This window comes from Notechis scutatus, chromosome 1 (assembly GCF_049901735.1).
Source record: "Notechis scutatus isolate UNSWTSFEM ecotype Mainland chromosome 1, rNotScu1.2, whole genome shotgun sequence".
Taxonomy (NCBI): domain Eukaryota; kingdom Metazoa; phylum Chordata; class Lepidosauria; order Squamata; family Elapidae; genus Notechis; species Notechis scutatus.
The window spans coordinates 166740754-166759392 of NC_142009.1; the positions used below are offsets into that span (position 1 = coordinate 166740754).

Genomic DNA, 18639 nt, shown 5'->3' on the forward strand with positions numbered 1-18639 from the left:
TTCCCCCTGTTTTTTCAACCGCAGCTGTGTCGCGCAAAGCAGCTACGGTTGAAAAAGCAGGAAATAAAGGTCAGGTAAGAGCACGGGAGGGTGGGTGGGCCAAAACATCAGCAGACATAGAACCGGTTCTATGTATGCTCTCTGTCTGCTGCTCTTCAGAGCTACCGGTTCTACAGAGGTGGACAGAACTGGTAGAATCCCACCCCTGGTCCCTTGTCCTGTTATTTGATCAAACCTTTGCAATTCCTAACCATTTTGGTATTTGTGCTATATTTTTGAAATGCTCCTATCTCTTGCTGCTGTGTATGTTTGCCTGAGGTAGTAAAAATAAACCCAATTCTTTCCATTCTCTCTGCTGCTGGTTTTCCTCCAATGTCTACTGCTCTGCTTCCTGTTATAGGCCTGTCTTTGCTGGTCATTTGCAATCATGTAAATAGCTTGTTATCAAGCAAACTACTGCAGGACTGGGAAAGTTAAGGCCAGAATTCTCCTTCAATCAATCAGTCAGAATAGAGCTGAAAGGAGCTTGGAGATCTTCAAGTCCAACCCCCTGCTCAAGCAGGAGACCCTATACAATTTGAGACAAGTGACTGTCCAGTCTCTTCTTTAAAATCCCCAGTGACAAAACACCTACAAACTTCTGAAGAAAAGGTGTTCCGCTGGTTAATTGTCCTCACTATTTGGAAGTTTCTCCTTAATTCCAGGTTGCTTCTCTCCTTGATTAGTTTTTATCCATTGTTTCTCATCTTGCCTTTTGGTGCTTTGGAAAAGAAGTTGACCTCTCTTCTTTATGGCAGCCCCTCAAACACTGGAATACTGCTATCATGTCTAGTCCCTCTTTTCTCTAGACTAGCCATAGCCAGTTTCTGCAACTGTTCTTCGTATTTGTTAGTTTCCAGTCTTTAATCATCCGAGTTGCTCTTCTCTGCACTTTGTCCAAAGTCTCAACATCTTTTTGGTAATGTTGTGACCAAAACTGGATGCAGTATTCCAGATGTGGTCTTACTAAGGTTTTATAGAGTGATACTAATACTTCATGGTCATCCTTCTTGTCAATCAAGTGGAAAATTCTCCTGAAGTCTCAAAAAATTGCCTTAGACCCAGAAAAAAGAGACATTCAGTGTCAAATTACATGTAGCTGGCAAGTCCAATGAAGCAAGGATGACCAGATTTCAGGACAATATCTTTACTGCTAGGCTGGGGTGAATATAGAAACCTGAAAAAATGTCAGAGTACATTTCCATTCTTAGTTAAAGTGGGTTAATTAAGAGGGAGACCTTTTGGAACACTTTTTTCCACATTTCTTAATCTGGACGTGGTTGCCTATTCTAAGATAAACTTTCAAATGCCTCATTCCTCATTTTGTCATAATCAGAACAAGAACAAACAGCTTGGAACTGGGTGGGTGGGGGAGAGTAGTGAGGATGATCTACCTGGCAGTAACTCAATTTTTGTAAATTTAAGGCATTTAGATAAAGCCAAGGGAATTTGGAAAAGCCACTCAGATTATATGAACAAGATTGATAGTCTTCTGATTTCAGAAAAGTATGTCTCAAGTATCTGGAAGAATATAAATCTGCATACACTTTTTAAAGATGACCATGGTCATGTGTCTAGTAATGAAGAATTGCCAATGAAATTCATGCTCCAGAAAAAAAGGACTCTTTTAATTAGACTGTGCATATGATAAGCCAACACCAGCAAAACATTGCAACCATAAAATTGATTGAATGTTTGTCACAGAAAAGTGGAACACAGAGATCCTAATGCTATTTTAATTGGACAGAGAAGGCATAATTCCAGGGCTCTGAGAGATGATATTGTTTAATTGAAGGAACCCATAGTGTGCCAACCCTGCTAGATTGATTCAACCAGGCAGATTCTGTATAGGAGGCAGGTGGTCCCTTAAGCAACCAGACCAAATGCCATGTAGAGCTTATTCAAGCCAGCAGCTTGAATCACACCCAGAAGCAAAATAGCAACCTGTGTAATTCACAAAATATCAAGGTATGCCCATCACTGCTCACACTGCTGTACTTTTGAAAAGTTGGATTGTCAAACTGGTCTTCAAGGGCAACCCCAAGCAGAGCACATTGCAGTAATCTATGCAGCAGAAATGTTTCAATGTCAGTAATAGAATGTTGCTACCTGGTTTTTTTTAATATGTATATATCTACGTTCTGATGTTAAAGAAGGATGCTATGCAAAATGTTTTGAACCAGCTTTGCTCAGGCATTAAGCATGACCTTGTCCAGTCTTAATTCTGAACAAAGCTGAATGTACACAATATGCAACCTCTGGTTTCAGATGGGAGGCATTGTTGTGGAATAAGGTTCTGATGTTTGATCATTGTATTATTTTCTCCTAATCACCCCATCAAATACCTCAGTGTCAGTTGGTCCTGGATTGCCTTCTGGATAGAACTGCACCGTAAAAATTGGCTTGTTTTCATGCATAATTCCCTACAATATAAAAAATAAGTAATAATGTTAGTCTTCTTCCTGACAACAAAAATAATTGTAAAATACTCTTGTTAGCAATATACAGTCAAGACTAAGCATTTGATACAGTTTAGAGGTAGAACTGAAATGTATTACATCTTCAAATTGGTCTAGGAAACAGATGAGCAACTCTAGTGAACATTTACAGTAGATTCATCCCTGAAATGAACACCACAGCATCTGTAAGATTTACTGAGTTTTGCATAAGTTTTGAATCTGTCATTCATACAACCCTAACAGAAATATTACCCAATCCTACTTCTATTATAGGACAATCACCTCTGTCTATTGGGTCCAGAATCTAAAAATAAACCCTGGTTTACTAAGAGAAATACTACCAGCTTTTTTCCAGAAAAGGCCTCTGAGTTCCAATGAATGCAAATTGCACTTCTGAATAACTTTCAAAGAAACAGAAATAACTTCATCTTTCTTTCCTCGTGCCTTGCCGCAACTTCAGTTTCTATCAAGCATGCTCTGTCTGTAAAATGCCCCTATTTCAACTGAAGGGTTTTGCTAACTACAGAGGAATGACCACCATGTCCAGAAGCATTTTCTCCTCTCTCTCCCTTTCCCTTTCCAACATACATGCAGATGAATAGGAAATCATATGACTAGATGCCATTTTGGATTTTTGACTGGTCCCTATAAAAGTATTGCCTTGTATTCTCTATATAATTCCAGTATAAAATTTCCAGTAATTTACCAAAGATAAATATTTCATTGAGAAGTGGGCAAAGAATCTTTAAGAATTCATGGGATTGATAATCCAAGCAATACTGATGCCAGCCTGTTCTTTGATGAGCAGACATCAGATACCCAGAGAAAGAAGTCTTACCTCATTGGTTTGATCATTTGCATTCACAAACAGAGGCTTCCATCCTGAAGGGAGAGAGTTGCCATCAATTGCATATCCATGATTCTGAGCAGTAATGAAAGCTTGTCCATTTAACAGATTCACAACTGGCTGATTCTGTCCTCTGAAGAATCAGGGAGAGAAAGGATGGTTTGTTAAGGAAATCACACATGGGGAGCGAAAGGCAAGGGAAGATGACCAGAGTTAACTGACATTCTGTCAAAGTTTGCTTTGCAATTTTCCTTTGTGAAAGAGCTTGTTTTATTACTTTATTCTCAAGTTGCTTGAGAATTTCATTCACATTTCTTTTGAGCGCTGTTTTTGAGGTTATTTCATTGGAGGAAGTGAAAGAAGATGAGATTACATAAATGGTAAATCACATTGTTACCATTATTCTGAAGCATTCCTGTTTCTCACACTTTGGGGGAGGGGGGTTCTTTTGAATCATTGTTGACTCCTGGTGACTGCTAACTACCTGGATAGCCCCTGAAGTTTTCTTGACAAGATTTTCAGAGGTGGCTTGCCCTTGCCTGCTTCCTAGGGCTGATAGAGAATGACTGGCCCAAAGACGCCCACTAGCTTTGGGCCTAAGATGAGTAGAACTAACAACTGCCTAACCTCTAACGTGATGCCATAACCACTAGGCCAACTGGCTCTCCTACTAAGCAACCTGTCAAAAAGCTCCTTGATGACATTTTCCCTTCCAAGAATGGGAAGTTGCATAACCCTACAGAAATGGCTGCTCACTGAGAAACAGGAGAGCACCTGATTCTTGTGGTGACTTTGTTAACCAAAGGGCAAGAACACCACGCTTCACATCTTGAGAATTTTTCCATGTTTTCTTTTGAAATACATTGTTGAAAGGAATTTTAATTTCAATAAATTGAATGAGAAATAGTATTGTAGAATAAATATGTGGAAATGTCTTTCTGCAGCAGAGCAGTACATTTAATCATATTTAAAGGCCAAAAATTCTACTGTTTGCTACTGCTCTCCAGGAAAAATGTTAAATATAAAATAAAATTATTTCTCCAAATTATATTCTGGTCATTCACTGTCTTTGTAATCTTTATTACTTTTTTCCTCAAAGGCCAACACAATTAACTATGATAACTTTTAAATAACCCAGATTTCAGTATATAACAGAAGGAAACTACACAAGATCCATGAGATGAGCTTCTGAAATCATAGCAACTTCTTCACTAGATGTCTGTTACATGATTATTTGCTTTTTGGCAGTGAAGGGGCCAATTATTGCTATGGCTACTGCACTGAATGGGAAAAGGTAATTGCAAATGCTACAGGGTAGAAGTTACTGACTAAAATGGGTGTAGATTTTTGGTAAATTGGATTTGTCGCTAAGTAAAACCCAGAGGTGGTATTCAACCAGTTCACACTGGTTCAGGCCGGTGGTAACCCCTGGCTGGCCACGCCCCCAACCCGGTCACCTGGTTGCCTGATCAATCACTTGCCCCGATCGCTCTCCTGGCTTTCCCTACCACGTGGCGGCCGTGGCGCAGCTCAGGCGGATGTCTCAGGTCTGCTGCACATGCGCACTATGTGTGCAGCCGCTAAACATGCAGTGCACACGTGTAGCAGCCCCGGGCCATCTGCTCACCTGCCTGCCTGCCCGGAGCATGTTTTCTTCCTTCTCCCAGCAGATGCGCCTTTTCCAGCCCAGCCCGGCCAGCCAGCAGGTGGGTGGGCAGATGTCCCGAGGCTTCTCGCCCCCCTTGTCGTGAGATGCTGCAGTCCAGCAGCCGCACAGAAAAAAAGCACACCCTGTTTCACGTGCCGGACCCAGCAAGTTAAAGCAACCGGCGCATAGAACAGGGTGGCGCTGGACTGCTGGAGAAACGGAGTGAAGCCAGAGATCAGTAGCCACCTTTTTCGCAGTGAAGAAATCCTCCCCGAATCGGCTGGCTGATCTCCTTCTCTGCCTATTTGTTCTGTATGGCCGAGGAGGAGTAGACCAACTGGCCGGTTGGGGGAGGATTTTTGCCCGAAAGAGGACGCTGGAAACCGAAAAAGAATCACCTCCAGCAGCTGCCCCTTTGGCCGGCTGGTCTCCTCCCCCTCGGCCATACAAGATAAACAGGCAGAGAAAGAGGAGACCAGCCAGCCAATTAGGGGAGAGTTTTGCGCTGCGAAAGAGGCAGCTACTGATCTCTGGCTTCGCTCCGCTTCTCCAATGGTCTGGTGCCACCCTGTTCTATGCATTGGCTGCTCAGACTTGCCTGGCCCGGCATATAGAACAGGGCATGCTTTTTTTGGTGTGGCTGCTAGACTGCAGCTGCACTGAAAAAAGCACGCAGCAGCTGCAGGCATCTCGTGACAAGTGGGGCGAGAAGCCCTGGGACATGTGGCCACCTGCTGGCTGGCTGGGCTGAGCTGAGCTGGAAGAAGCGTATCTACCAGGAGAAGGAAGAAAGCGTGCTCTGGGAAGATGGGCACTGGGCAGGCGGGCAGATGTTCCAGGATCACCTAAAGGTCGACTTCAAGAGCACCTCCATGGAAGAAGCCAAGAACCAAGAGGAAGTGTAGTGGCAGCGGGGGTGATGGGCATGTGTGTCCCTCCACAAGGAGTATGAAAGGAGGCAGACACCACGCCTCTGAGGAAAAGAGGAGGTGCCAAAGCCCTGGCTGTCACCCAGACCGTGGAGGGACCCATCACACGCCCCTGTCGCCCCTGCTGCTGCTACTTTTGCTCTTGCAGATGGCTGCAGCAGCAATAGGCAGCACTGCAACAATGAGGTACAGTAAGATTTGGCATTGCAAATTTATCTCAGAGGGGCTTCTGGCAAAAAAACAAAACAAAAACCACCCCAAAACAAAACCCATTCAGCAGGCAGACTTGGCAGGCAGTCGTGATCTTTAGTTGGGCTTTTTTTTTGTTAGCCCATGGGCAGATGAGGGGGGGAAGGTACATAGGAAATCACCCTGTCTCTGCAACATCGGTCATGTGACTGAGGGCATGGCCAACTCGATGTCGCTCGCAGCAAAGTGCCGCACCATCTTGCCAAGTTGGCCACGCCCACCCAGTCACATGACCACCAAGCCAAGCCCACCAAACAAGCCATGCCCACAGAACCGGTAGTAAAAAACAACACTGAGTAAAACCTATATTATAAAAGAAAAAGTGTTCAAACTCTGCAATTTTTAAGTGCTCTTGAAACCCTTGTTCTGCCTCTATAGAGCTATCATATACTACTAGTTCTGTCCTCCAGCAGGTCTGTCCACTCTACTCTTACTACAGGGAGAGAGTTTGACAAGAGAGTTTCAGGAGCTTCTGTCTGGCCAGTAAAACATTGTCCTCATTTAACAACCTCTTGCTCAGCAACTATCCGAAGTTACAATGGTGTTGAATGAGAAGGCTTACAGTGGGTTCTTAGGTTGCAGTCATTGCATGATTGCAATTCAGGCACTTGGAAACCAGCTCGCAATTATGATAGTTACAGCATCCCACAGTCAATGTTTATAACTTTTCTCAGGGTCCCCACAAGTCAATGGAGAAGTCACAAAAGGCAACTTCACTTAACAACTACAACTGGAAGCACAATCATGTGACATCAAGTCTTACAACTGCCTCACTTAATTATGGAATTCACATTCCCAATTACAATTGTTAATTGAGGACTACCTGTAGCATAAAAGAATAGCAAGTTTAGACCAGATACCAGCTTTGAAAAAAACTGAATGTACAGTAAGTAGCGAAAGATGTGATTCTCATAAGGTACATAAATTGCTTTTTAGTAAATATGGAATACTTTGGCTGAGTTTCTCTCAAAAAGATTGGTACTGGATGATCATTAAAGACATTCCTGTCTCTTGGTTCCTGAAGTTGTGCACATATATGTCTCATACCTGTTTGCCATGGCCATTTTGTAGGATATTGCCCCAGCTGCCAATCCAGTAATGAGATTCCCCATACTGGTTCCAAGCAAAGGTTCCTGGCGATCATTTTTAAGAACCTAGATAGGAAAGACTGCTATCAAAAATGACTAAAAATGAGCTTACACCTGCAGAGAGAACAAAAAAAAAACCAAAACACCTCTTTCTGGTTACAGACAGTTTTTTAAATTGATTTCTAAACAATCCCCTTTTTAAAATGAAATTGCCAGCTTCTTCCTAGACAGTAATTTGCACATATTTAATAACTATGGGAAGGAAAATTGCATCAGGGCGCCTTTTTTAGTTCAAAGAGATGCAGAAAATCTGCCTTAGAGAAGGCTATTGTTTCATGCATTTTCATGCAGAGGTCTGTAGAAGCAGCAGAGGAAGCAATCCTAATTTGAAGTGGGCTAGTTCTTATGCTCCCCCCACCACTATTGAAATAGGATGCGAGAACTTGATATTAAAAAAAAATGCATGTATTGTGAGTTTAAAAGCAATTCCAGTGCAGTATCAATTAATATGCTATTTAGCAACCATTCAGATTAGAGCTTGTATTGTTTTGTCATATTAGTGCTACATGTTTCAATCATCCTGCTTTTATGTACATTTTAGTTGTTTAGAATTTTATTTGCTGATTTGGTCTGTTGAAAATACATTTTTGAAAAGGATCATTTGCTGTTCCTTTGGTTCCAGCTTTTTGTGATCCAGTGAACATCAATTTACCAGACCTATCTGTCAGTATAGTAACTGCTGTTTGGTCTTTTTCTACGCTCCTGTTTATGTTATCAGTATAGTATTAGCAAACCTGCCTTTTCTTAACCTCTTTTTATCTTATCTTTCAGCCTTTTTTTCCATTGCTTTTGGGTTTTTTTCAAATATTTTCCAAAGTACTCAAGATTAGCTTAATTATTAGTGCTTTCAATTAATTGTTTTTGTGATACAAGGTATTCTCAAGAATTTTCTCTAGCATCACAAGGCATTCATTCTTGTCAGTATAGTTCATGAATTGGAATAGACATGGTAACAGGTCAGCCAATGGAGAATGTTTGAAAACTGAAACATAATATTTGTTTGTATGGGGCCATAAGAGACAGTTTGGGGTCAGGGCGTGGCTTAGACTTGCTGAACTGTATATAAGATTTGGTTTGGCCTTTGTAACTCTGGCCTCTGTATCTCACTACTCTGTAATGATTGCTTCTATGAATATTGCTTCTGTGTTCCTGATTTTGTATGCTGACTTCTGCTGTATGGTATTGTTATATAAAGAAGTTTTTCTTATGTGGATGAATCCTGCAGAACTATTAACTTGTGTGCTAGTCGGATATGCTGCAAACTCTGACAATTCTTCCTTGATCACCCTTTCTGATGATCTGGTTTTCATAATCCTATGTTAAAATCATAGCCTTGGCAATACAATTTTTGTTCTTGCGCTATCTGTGCACTTGAGCATTCTGACTATTTATCCAAGTAATAAAAGTTCGTTTTTTTCTTGTTTATATTTCAGTTGTTCAGAATGCTATTTGCTGATTTAAAATACCTTGTGAATTTAGGAAAATAAAATCTATTATTACTCCACCTTCTTCTCTGTCTACTTCTACTGGGTTGGCATTGCTTACTGACATACTGTAATCTTACAAATATGTTTAGCAGCAATATAGCTTCTGTATTGTATTCTTTGCCCTTCAACAAAAAAATCCTTATCTTCCACACGACCAGCCACTGTGATATATCACCAGTATATGTGAGCTCACTGATATTTTTCCCGGTAATACTAACTGCACTTTCTATTTCTTCTCATCTTATATTTCTTATGATATATTCTACATATAAGTTAAATAAACATGCTGACAGCCTGCAACTTTTAGTACTCCTTTCAACATATTGAGCCATTTGCTCCATTCTAACTATTGCTTCCTAATAATCTTACAAATTCTTCAGTTGGCAAAAGAAATGGTTTGCATGGTCATATTTTGAAGAGTTATTCCCAATTTGTTGTCTATACCACAGGTGTCAAACTCGATCAGGTCATGTGATATATCGTGCTGTTTTTTGCTTTTGCAGAGCCGGGGTAGGCGTGGCCTGCACATGATGCATCCAGTCTGGGAGCTGCTAGTTTCACACCCCTGGATACAGTCAAAAGTAATTAGTAAAACAAAAACAGGTATTTAGTTTTTTTAATACCCCTTGTCTTTTGTATTATTCCTTGGATATTACCAATGTGGCCTTAGATGTTCTCAGATTCCTCTTCTGAATCCAAGTTGCACTTCTGGCAGTTATTGTTGAAATCTGGATTGCATGATCTTAAAGAATTAACTTACTAATGTGTGAATTAAATGCAATTGTTCAGTTTTCAAGCATTCTTTAATTTAACAGTAGCCATTTAAATATAAATTTAGAATATAAATTGTTACTTTCCACTTCCTTGACCTCTACTCAGGGATGGGATTCTACCAGTTTGCACCTATTTGCTAGAACCGGTTGTTAACATTCTAAGCAGTTTGGAGAACCGGTTGTTAGAAGAAATTACTGGCCTAATCCTGTAAGGAAGACAGGAAGGAAACATTCTGGTGTTGCTTACAGAAACTGCCTCTCCGTTAACCCTTATTACATTCTTGGCAGGACTAGACTTCCTGTCTCAGGAATTTCTCTGGAGTTTTTTTCCCCTCCTTTGCTGGTACTTTGCTTGTGGAGTGGAGTGACCATTCAAAGTTACAATGGCAGTGAAAAAAGTGACTTATGACCATTTTTCACAGTTACAACTGTTGCAGCATCGCCACAGTCATGAGAGGCCAGGCGAGGAGATTCGTGCCTCGATTTGAGGGATGTTGAGTTGGCCACACCCAGCCAATAACATCACCAGCAAGCCATGTCCACCCAGTCACACCCACCACCTAAGCCACACCCACAGAACCGGTTGTTAAACATTTGAATCCCAATCCTGCCTCTACTGGATTTTCCATACTTGTTTACAAATCTTGAGTAACTATAAAATGTTGCAGTTTTAAATAGTTTGGCAATGCCAAATATTGTTAACAATATTTCTACCATCATTTGACGTCATTTTCCAGAATGTGATTCTAGTTCAATAATTAAACGTTAGTACATATGAACAATTGGGGGATCATTTTGGACATTGCTGATAATATTTGTGCCAAATCTTCTTTGTAAATTATATTTTTGCCTTTAACTGTGCTCATCTTTGCAAAAATACTTCCCTATTTTTTAAAAACTTGAATATCTCTTTTTTTCCCCTTCGTTACCCTCAATTTCTTTAGTTATAACTCATGTCTCTTTGTTCTACTCTAAAATTTAGTTGGGCAAATTTGTCTCTGTTTGCAATCTGTTTTCTATTTTCTATGTATATTTTTTCTTTTCTTATAATTTTTATTGAAGTTTTATGATAAAAAAGCTAACGCAAACTAACAAAAATATAAAAAAGAAAAAGTATAGAGAGAAAAAGAGGGAAGAAAAAGTATAAACATAAATATCACTAAACAACTTCCCCTTCATCAAGCCAAGTACAAAGATTTTTAATAAATTATCACCTTTTCTAACTTTTTAATCAAACATCTCTTCATCCCAATATCATCTTTGATCTCTCAACAAATAATAAAGTCCTTTTGTTAAAATAAAACCTTTTGATAAGAAATTAATCTAATTAGAATATGTGTGTGTGTGTGTGTGTGTGTGTGTGTGTGTGGTATTCAGCTTTGTTCGGGTATTTTCCCACGTTATTATAGTTGTGCTTTTAAAGTTGTAGCAACGTTTCGGCAGAATCTCATCTGCCATCATCAGGCTTCTATTGTGTTCGGCTGTGAGTCAGACTTTCACAGCCATTTCAGTTTTAAATTTGGGGCTAGCCTACTGCTGTGCCAGACTGGTTTTTTCTTCATCCTGATTGGTTGGGAGTCTTGGTCTGTGTTTATTGGCCTTGGAGTTTGCTGTGTTCTGCTTGATTGGTGTTTCTAATATCTTCTGTCTGTTTTGTGGCTTTTTTTGTCTTGATTGGCTGGCAACATTGTGTTCCTTTTTTGACAGTCGGTATGCAAATTAGGGAAAGGCAGCATGAGGCATTCCAGATGCTGCATCTTTCACAGCCTGGTCAAGGACAATGGAAATTGCTCTAAAACAATTGGCAGCAGTCACCGATGCTCTGTGTGTGGAATGTGGGCTTGTCCTTGGATGACCATGTGCCACAGATTAAGATGGATTCTTCTTTGTGCTTCTGTTGGCAGATGATGGCAGATGAGATTCTGCTGAAACGTTGCTACAACTTTAAAACCACAACTACAATGATGTGGTAAAATACCCGAACAAAGCTGAATACTATAATATACTATACTATAATACTGTAATTGGCTGTCAGTACTTTAGTCAGGGTGCATAGTTCAGTCTTAATGTGTGTCTTGTCTGCCAGGCGTTTGGTTCTAGTAATTAGTGTTTTAGCCACGGAGTTTATCTGTGCTGGGTGGTGATGGGATTGGGCGTTGAGGTGGTGGTTGGTGTGTGTTTTCTTCTGGTATATGGTGTGTCCTAGTGTGCCATCTGTTTTTTTGTAGATTAGTACATCTAGGAATGGTAGTTGTTTGTTTGTTTCCGTTTCCATGGTGAACTTGATTTTGGGGTGTGTGTTGTTTAGGTGTGTTAGGAAATTGTTTAGGTTTTCTTTTCCATGGGGCCAAATCACGAATGTGTCATCGATGTATCTTAACCATAGTTTGGGTTTGAGGATGGCATTGGACAGGGCTCTGGATTCTAATTCTTCCACGAACAGGTTTGCAATGACAGGTGACAGTGGTGATCCCATAGGGGCTCCTTCAATTTGTTTGTATCTTTGTCCTTAGTATATGAAAGATGTGTTGGTTAAGCAGTGTTCTGTTAGTTCCATGAGGTGTTTAGCTGGTTGGTATTTATTTTTGATGATTTCAAGGGTCTCTTTTATCGGGACTTGAGTGAATAGTGAAACCACATCAAAACTTACAAGCAGATCTTCTTGCTCCACGTGTAGATCTTTGATCATTTCCAAGAAGTGGTATGAGTTTTGTACATGTGAAGCTGCTGTTTCAGCATGGGGCTGTAGCTGCTTTGCTAGGTATTTGGCTAGGTTTTGTAGTGGTGCTCCTCTGGAGCTGACTATGGGTCTGAGAGGTATGCCTTCTTTGTGTATTTTTGGGAGGCCGTATAGTTTGGGGCATCTGGAAGATTTTTCTCTTGGTATGATCGTCTGTTGGATCTCTTTGCTTATGTGGCTGGTTATAATTTTCTTCTTGGTTAATTTTTCCAGATATGTGGTTGGGTCTGTGTTTATGGGTTTGTATGTGGAGTCTTGGAGTAGGTCTGTCAATTTTGTTTCATAGTCTTTTCTGTCCATTACTACAGTGGCATTCCCTTTGTCAGCTGGGAGGATGATTATGCTGCTATCTCTTTTCAGGGTTTGTAGCGCTTTAATTTCATTTTTCTGCAAGTTGCTTTTGAGTGGTTTGCTTGTGCATAGGATGTTGGTAACTTGGTGTCTTATTTTATCAGCTTCATCTGTATTTAATTTAATTAGGCTGGATTCTACTGCACATATGATGGATTCTGTGGGGATTTTTTGGGGTGCTATAGCATAATTGAATCCTTTGGTTAGGACATCTGTTTCTGTTTTGGTGAGTTCTCTGTTGGAAACGTTGTACACTAATTGTTTCAGGTGTTGTTGTGAGTTGTTGGGGGTTTTCTTGTCATGTTCTAATTTCTTTAATTTTTTCAAGAGTTTTTCCTGTTTGTAAGTGGTTTCAGATTCAGCTCTCCAAGTTGTAAGTTGTTTTATCTTGTCCCAAAGTAGAGGGTGGATTTTGCTGCTCAATTCCAGGTGTAGTGCTAGCAAATCTTTGTTTAACTGATCTAATTGGAATCTCTTACTGTGGAGCTCGTTCCTTAGTAGAGCCATTTCAGTTCTTTTCAGGATACGTTTAGTGGCTGCTGTGCTTTGATGAAATGTTAATTTGAAGCAGGTTGGTGTAGTATTGTTGTCTCTGCAGCTGCGTAGGAATTGGAGGTCACATAGTATTCCTGCTCTTTTAATTTCCAGTTTCTCGTAGGTTTTGATCTGGCTGTTTATTTCCTCCTCGTAGAGCAGGGATCCCCAACCTTTTCGACGCCGCGGCCCGGTTCCGGCATCAGCTGGGCGCCGCGGCCAGTGCCAGGCGTCAACTGGGCGCCGCCATCTTTTATGACGAAAAGGCGCTTCCGGTGGCGTCACCGGAGCGCTGTTCGTCAAAAAGATGGCGGCGCCAGCGCTCGGTGAGCTTTTTCGGGTAGAAATGGCTTTCTACCGGAAAAGCTCACCGAAGCATTACGCCCGCCATCTTTTATGAATGCGCTTCCGGTGAGCTTTCTACCGGAAAAGCTCACCGGAAGCGCTTTTTACCAAAAAGATGGCGGCGCCCAGCAACCAGCGGCCCGGTAAGGCTTGTTCCACGGCCCGGTGCCGGTCCACGGACCGGCGGTTGGGGACCCCTGTCGTAGAGGTTTGATATTTGTTTTCTTAAGTTTTCGCGGGTACTTACATGTATGGCATTCAGCTTTGTTCGGGTATTTTCCCACGTCATAGTTGTGCTTTTAAAGTTGTAGCAACGTTTCGGCAGAATCTCATCTACCATCATCAGGCTTCTATTGTGTTCATCTGTGAGTCAGACTTTTACAGTGGTTTCAGATTTAAATTTGGGGCAGCCTATTGCTGTGCCAGAATGTTTTTTTCTTCATCCTGATTGGTTGGGAGTCTTGGTCTGTGTTTATTGGTCTTGGAGTTTTCTGTGTTCTGCTTGATTGGTATTTCTAATATCTTCTGTCTGTTTTTTGGCTCTTTTTGTATCTTGATTGGCTGGCAACATTGTGTTACTTTATTGGAGGCCTTTAGTGCAGCTTGGCTCCGGGTAAATGGACGGCTATCGTTAGTTAGGAAGCTAGGTTTCATCTTGGTGTCTGGTTGGGGTGTGTTTGAGCTGGAGGTATGAGGGGGGATCTGTTTGTGCCCAGGTGTTTGCCTGGCTTGTGGTGTGGAGATTTTGTTGTTTGTGAGTGCAGGCTTCCAAATGATTGACAGTCTGGTGGAATCATCTCTTCTATTCATGCTTTCTGGTCTTTTTTCAAACTCTATGGCTTCTCTGATGATTCTGTGGCTGGGGTTTTCTATAGTGGCTAGGGTTTTGGTGCCATTGAAGTTGATGCTATGACCTGTGGCTTCCATGTGTTGGACTAGTGAGGAAGTGTGTTCCAGCTTTTTGACTGCATTTTTGTGTTCCTCCAGGCGGGTACTTATTCTTCTATTGGTCTGTCCAATGTATGTGGCCGGGCATGATGCACAGGGGACTTCGTATATGCCTTGGTTTTCCAGGTCAATTTTATCTTTGGGGTTTCTCAGGATGGCTGCCATTTTTCTGTCTGTTTTGAAGGCAGTCTTGATGTGATGTCTGTGTAGTATCTTACTAATTTTGTCTGTAGTATCTCTTATGTAGGGCAGGACAGCTGTTCCATAGGTCAGAAGATATTGGAAACACCAATCAAGCAGAACACAGCAAACTCCAAGACCAATAAACACAGACCAAGACTCCCAACCAATCAGGATGAAGAAAAAACCATTCTGGCACAGCAATAGGCTGCCCCAAATTTAAATCTGAAACCACTGTAAAAGTCTGACTCACAGATGAACACTATACAGAAGCCTGATGATGGTAGATGAGATTCTGCCGAAACGTTGCTACAACTTTAAAAGCACAACTACAATGACATGGGAAAATACCTGAACAAAGCTGAATACCATGCGCATATATATATATATATATATATATATATATATATATATATATATATATATATATATATATATATATATATATACATACATACACACACACACACACACACAAACACGCATACACGTAATATACATATATATATATACATCTTAAATAAATCTTTTTCATGTTTCCTTTTTCTAACACAGTAACATTTTTTCTCTAAAAATAAAACAATAAAGCAAACAAATCTTCTTCCTATATCTCATCTCATGTCTATAAACAATTTTAAGCCTCATCATTCAAACTTAATCAATAAAAATTCCATTAAGACCTACTAGAAACAACATATTGAAAATCTTGATCTTTAATCCCTTCAAATGCTATCACGAGTTAAATTTCTTATCTTTTTCTTTTCATCTCTTTTCAGAAACTGCTTCACAAGTTTAACAGTTTCCTTCAATTTTAAGAAGAAAAGAGCATACTACTTTCTCTAAGAAACAAAAAATATCTTCTTTTCATATCTTATCTATAACCGAATCTTTAAATCCTAGGCAAGAAAAACTCATTTTACACTGCTAGAGAAAACATATTTTACCTCTGATCAAGTAAGCCAATGTTATTTTCCTTATTTCTGCTTTAAAAATCATTTTTAAATGTTTATTCCTTTTAATGTCCTCTAATGTATTGCCTTCATGTCTCCTTTTATCGTGTTTTGCTCTAATCCACCACTTTTTTCATCTTTATTTCAGCGATAGCATTTTAATGAAATGCAAATAAAGAAACAAATCATGGGTAATGTAAATCAACAGCATCGTAACAAAAACATTTATTCCAATATATACTCTTTACCTTCCTGACATTTTCAATTAGTTCTGGTGCTTGGGTTGGATCACCAGGGCCTCCAGAAATGAAAAGTCCATCATAGTCCATTGAGGTAAAATCATGATTCCAAGGCACTAAATGAACTTCAGCACCTCTCTAACAACAAAAGAAGATGGACAACATCAAAAGTTGTTAGGCAATTAACTAGATTATATGCAATGCTGCTAATAGGATACATTCTTGAGTCTGAATATGAGAAAAACCCATTCCAATATAGCACCCTTAGCTTTGGTTGGTTGCAAGCAAATACAAAAGGAGAGTTTTCTCTATTCTTAATCATTGTGGTTGTCTCTGAAGATGAAGTATAAATAATTGAATGTAATATTCACCTTCAGAGATAACAACAGTATTAAATAGTATCCCAGTACTAGAGCATTTCTCCATAAATAATTCTTGCTTAATTGTATACTAGAGATAGATGTTAACTATATACAAAAAGGTAGCCCTTGCTTAATATGGGTTTAATTGTTCTCAAATAAAGAGTGACCACAATTGGACTGGTAATTCAGGCATTAGGCAAAGCAGTAGCTAAGTGAAACTGCGATTTTACTCGTTTTCCTTTGCTTTGCAGACCTGCAAAGGTCATCAATAAGAGGATTGGTATCAAAGTTGATTTTGAAACCAAAGATTGTTTCATCACCATTGTAACTGCAAACTGTCACTGTCTAAAGCAGTCACTGAACAAGATATAGCTATATTTAAAATAAAGTCTTTAAAATAAATTAATCTTGAAAGTTTGTTTTCAGGATAAAATAAACTGAAAACACATTGTATATAAGTATGAGTCCCTCACATAAGTAGAGCACATTTCTGGAGTAGTCGCAGTTGTTGGCTTTTTCAATGTGGTAACCCATCATAAGAAGAAGCCTTCCCCTCCCCATTAATGTGTGCATATGCACATACAAATATACACACATTCAAACAACTCCAATAAGAATTTAATGTGTCGCTGTCAGTATTTCAGATTGCTACTACATCAATAAAAAGCTGTTTCAGAAATTAGCAAGCCGGGCTTTCCAGTTAGTCCTGAACACACTAATAAATCACAGATACATAGAAAAGGAATCAATATTTTTTAAGAAACATTTGATTTAACAGTTGATTTACCTTTACTAGCAAACGAATAGCATTGTGCTTCACTCCACAATCCACAGCTACAATTTTGATTGGATTTCCTTTGCCATATATTCTGACCTCCTTCACATATGTTAGGAAAAAGAAAAACAATATTGTGTACTTATTTGTTAGCTAGAGATTTTCATCAGGTGCAGATAACTCACACCAAATCAAACTCTTTTTAAAATTTTTGTTTAATTGATCGGACTAGTTGCTTATGCCACCCAGAGTCATATTTGTGAGATGGGTAGCTATATAAATCGGATGAACAAATAAACAGGTTAGGCCAGAGTCAACCTTAATTCAAAGCATTTGATGAATTTTGCTTTATCTGAATTGCTCCTGAATTTATCTGGGTTTTTTTTTTCCACTGAGAATCAGTACTCCCTGAAAATCATCATCTTCTGCAATGTAATGTACATTCTAGTTCTCTTCTATTAAGAAGCTTATAGCATCTCACAGAGAATTCCCAGCAATGAAGCCTTAATTCAAATACTGGAAGAATGTAGGCTTCCTCAACCTGAGGAAAGATGCCCCATTGTATGCCTTAGGATGTAGGTCATGCTACATACATATTGAGAGGTCCTTTATACAGGCAGGTATAGATAGGGGTATAAATTAATATCTTCCTTTAGTTGAATTTGACTCTCAGAAACAATACTGTAATGAACCATTCACATCTGTATGGTTCCAATTAGTATGGGTTGATACTAATTAGAACCATACAGATGTGAATGGTTCATTACAGTATTGTTTCTGAGAGTCAAATTCAACTGTAGTCTGTTTGGCACAAAAGGGAGGAGGACATGGAGAAGGAGAACCAGTAATAGAATTAGTAGTAGCAGAAGCTACTGTGAGAAGCAGAAGTGATTTTCCCAGCAATTTCTTCAATCTTTTTTTCATTGCATTACCTACTGATTCAGCCTGTGAAATGCCCCAAAGATCTAGGTAATTACAGAGGAAGGTAGTACTGAGAATATCATATTTCAATATTTTAAACTGCTAACTTTTGTTTTTAGCATGAATAATGAAAGTAGAGTCCTGTTGGTTGACAATGAGGAGCCATCTACATCAGATTTGTCTTCACTGGAATTGGCTATGCAGATCCACATCTTGAGTAGGACATGAAGGTTCCCTGTATCCCCCATTCTAAACTCTTTTCAGATATTCAAACATACCGTTTTAAAATTTAATTTAATTTATGTGAGTTACCACTTCCTCTTTCCAGAGCAGGTTAAAAGAATAAAAAGCTTAGTGTCAGCTATGTAAGCATACATATCCTTAACTAAAATGCTGTGTATTCCTCCTTTATACTTCTTTCCACCCACAACCCATCCACTTTATGTTTGGTTAGAACTTTTCTTGGCTCCAACCAAAGTAGGTGTTTTTGCTACAGATAACAGGGTATGTAATTCAAGATATCTGGTGGGCACCAGGCTATAGAAGAGCCATCTATCTCTTTTACACATCTATGGCCATCATATCATTACATCTTTGTAGAAACTACGTATCTGATATTAGCACAATTGAGAAAGTCCAGAAATATTTCACAAGAAGAGTTCTCCACTCCTCTACTCGTTGTAGAATACCTTATGCCACCAGACTTGAAATTCTA

At 39.6% G+C, this 18639-nt stretch overlaps 1 protein-coding gene across 1 annotated transcript in view; it reads right to left on the minus strand.

Annotated features, from left to right (window-relative positions):
- The window catches only part of CPS1 (carbamoyl-phosphate synthase 1), a 177406-nt gene that overhangs the window by 112455 nt on the left and 46312 nt on the right, over window positions 1–18639 (minus strand). The window contains exons 7-11 of the mRNA XM_087953795.1: window positions 17016–17105; window positions 15876–16004; window positions 7219–7325; window positions 3337–3478; window positions 2385–2462 (exon numbers count right to left, since the gene is read on the minus strand). Coding sequence (XP_087809921.1) covers window positions 2385–2462; window positions 3337–3478; window positions 7219–7325; window positions 15876–16004; window positions 17016–17105 — 546 coding nt within the window. The remainder of the gene's footprint in view (window positions 1–2384; window positions 2463–3336; window positions 3479–7218; window positions 7326–15875; window positions 16005–17015; window positions 17106–18639) is intronic.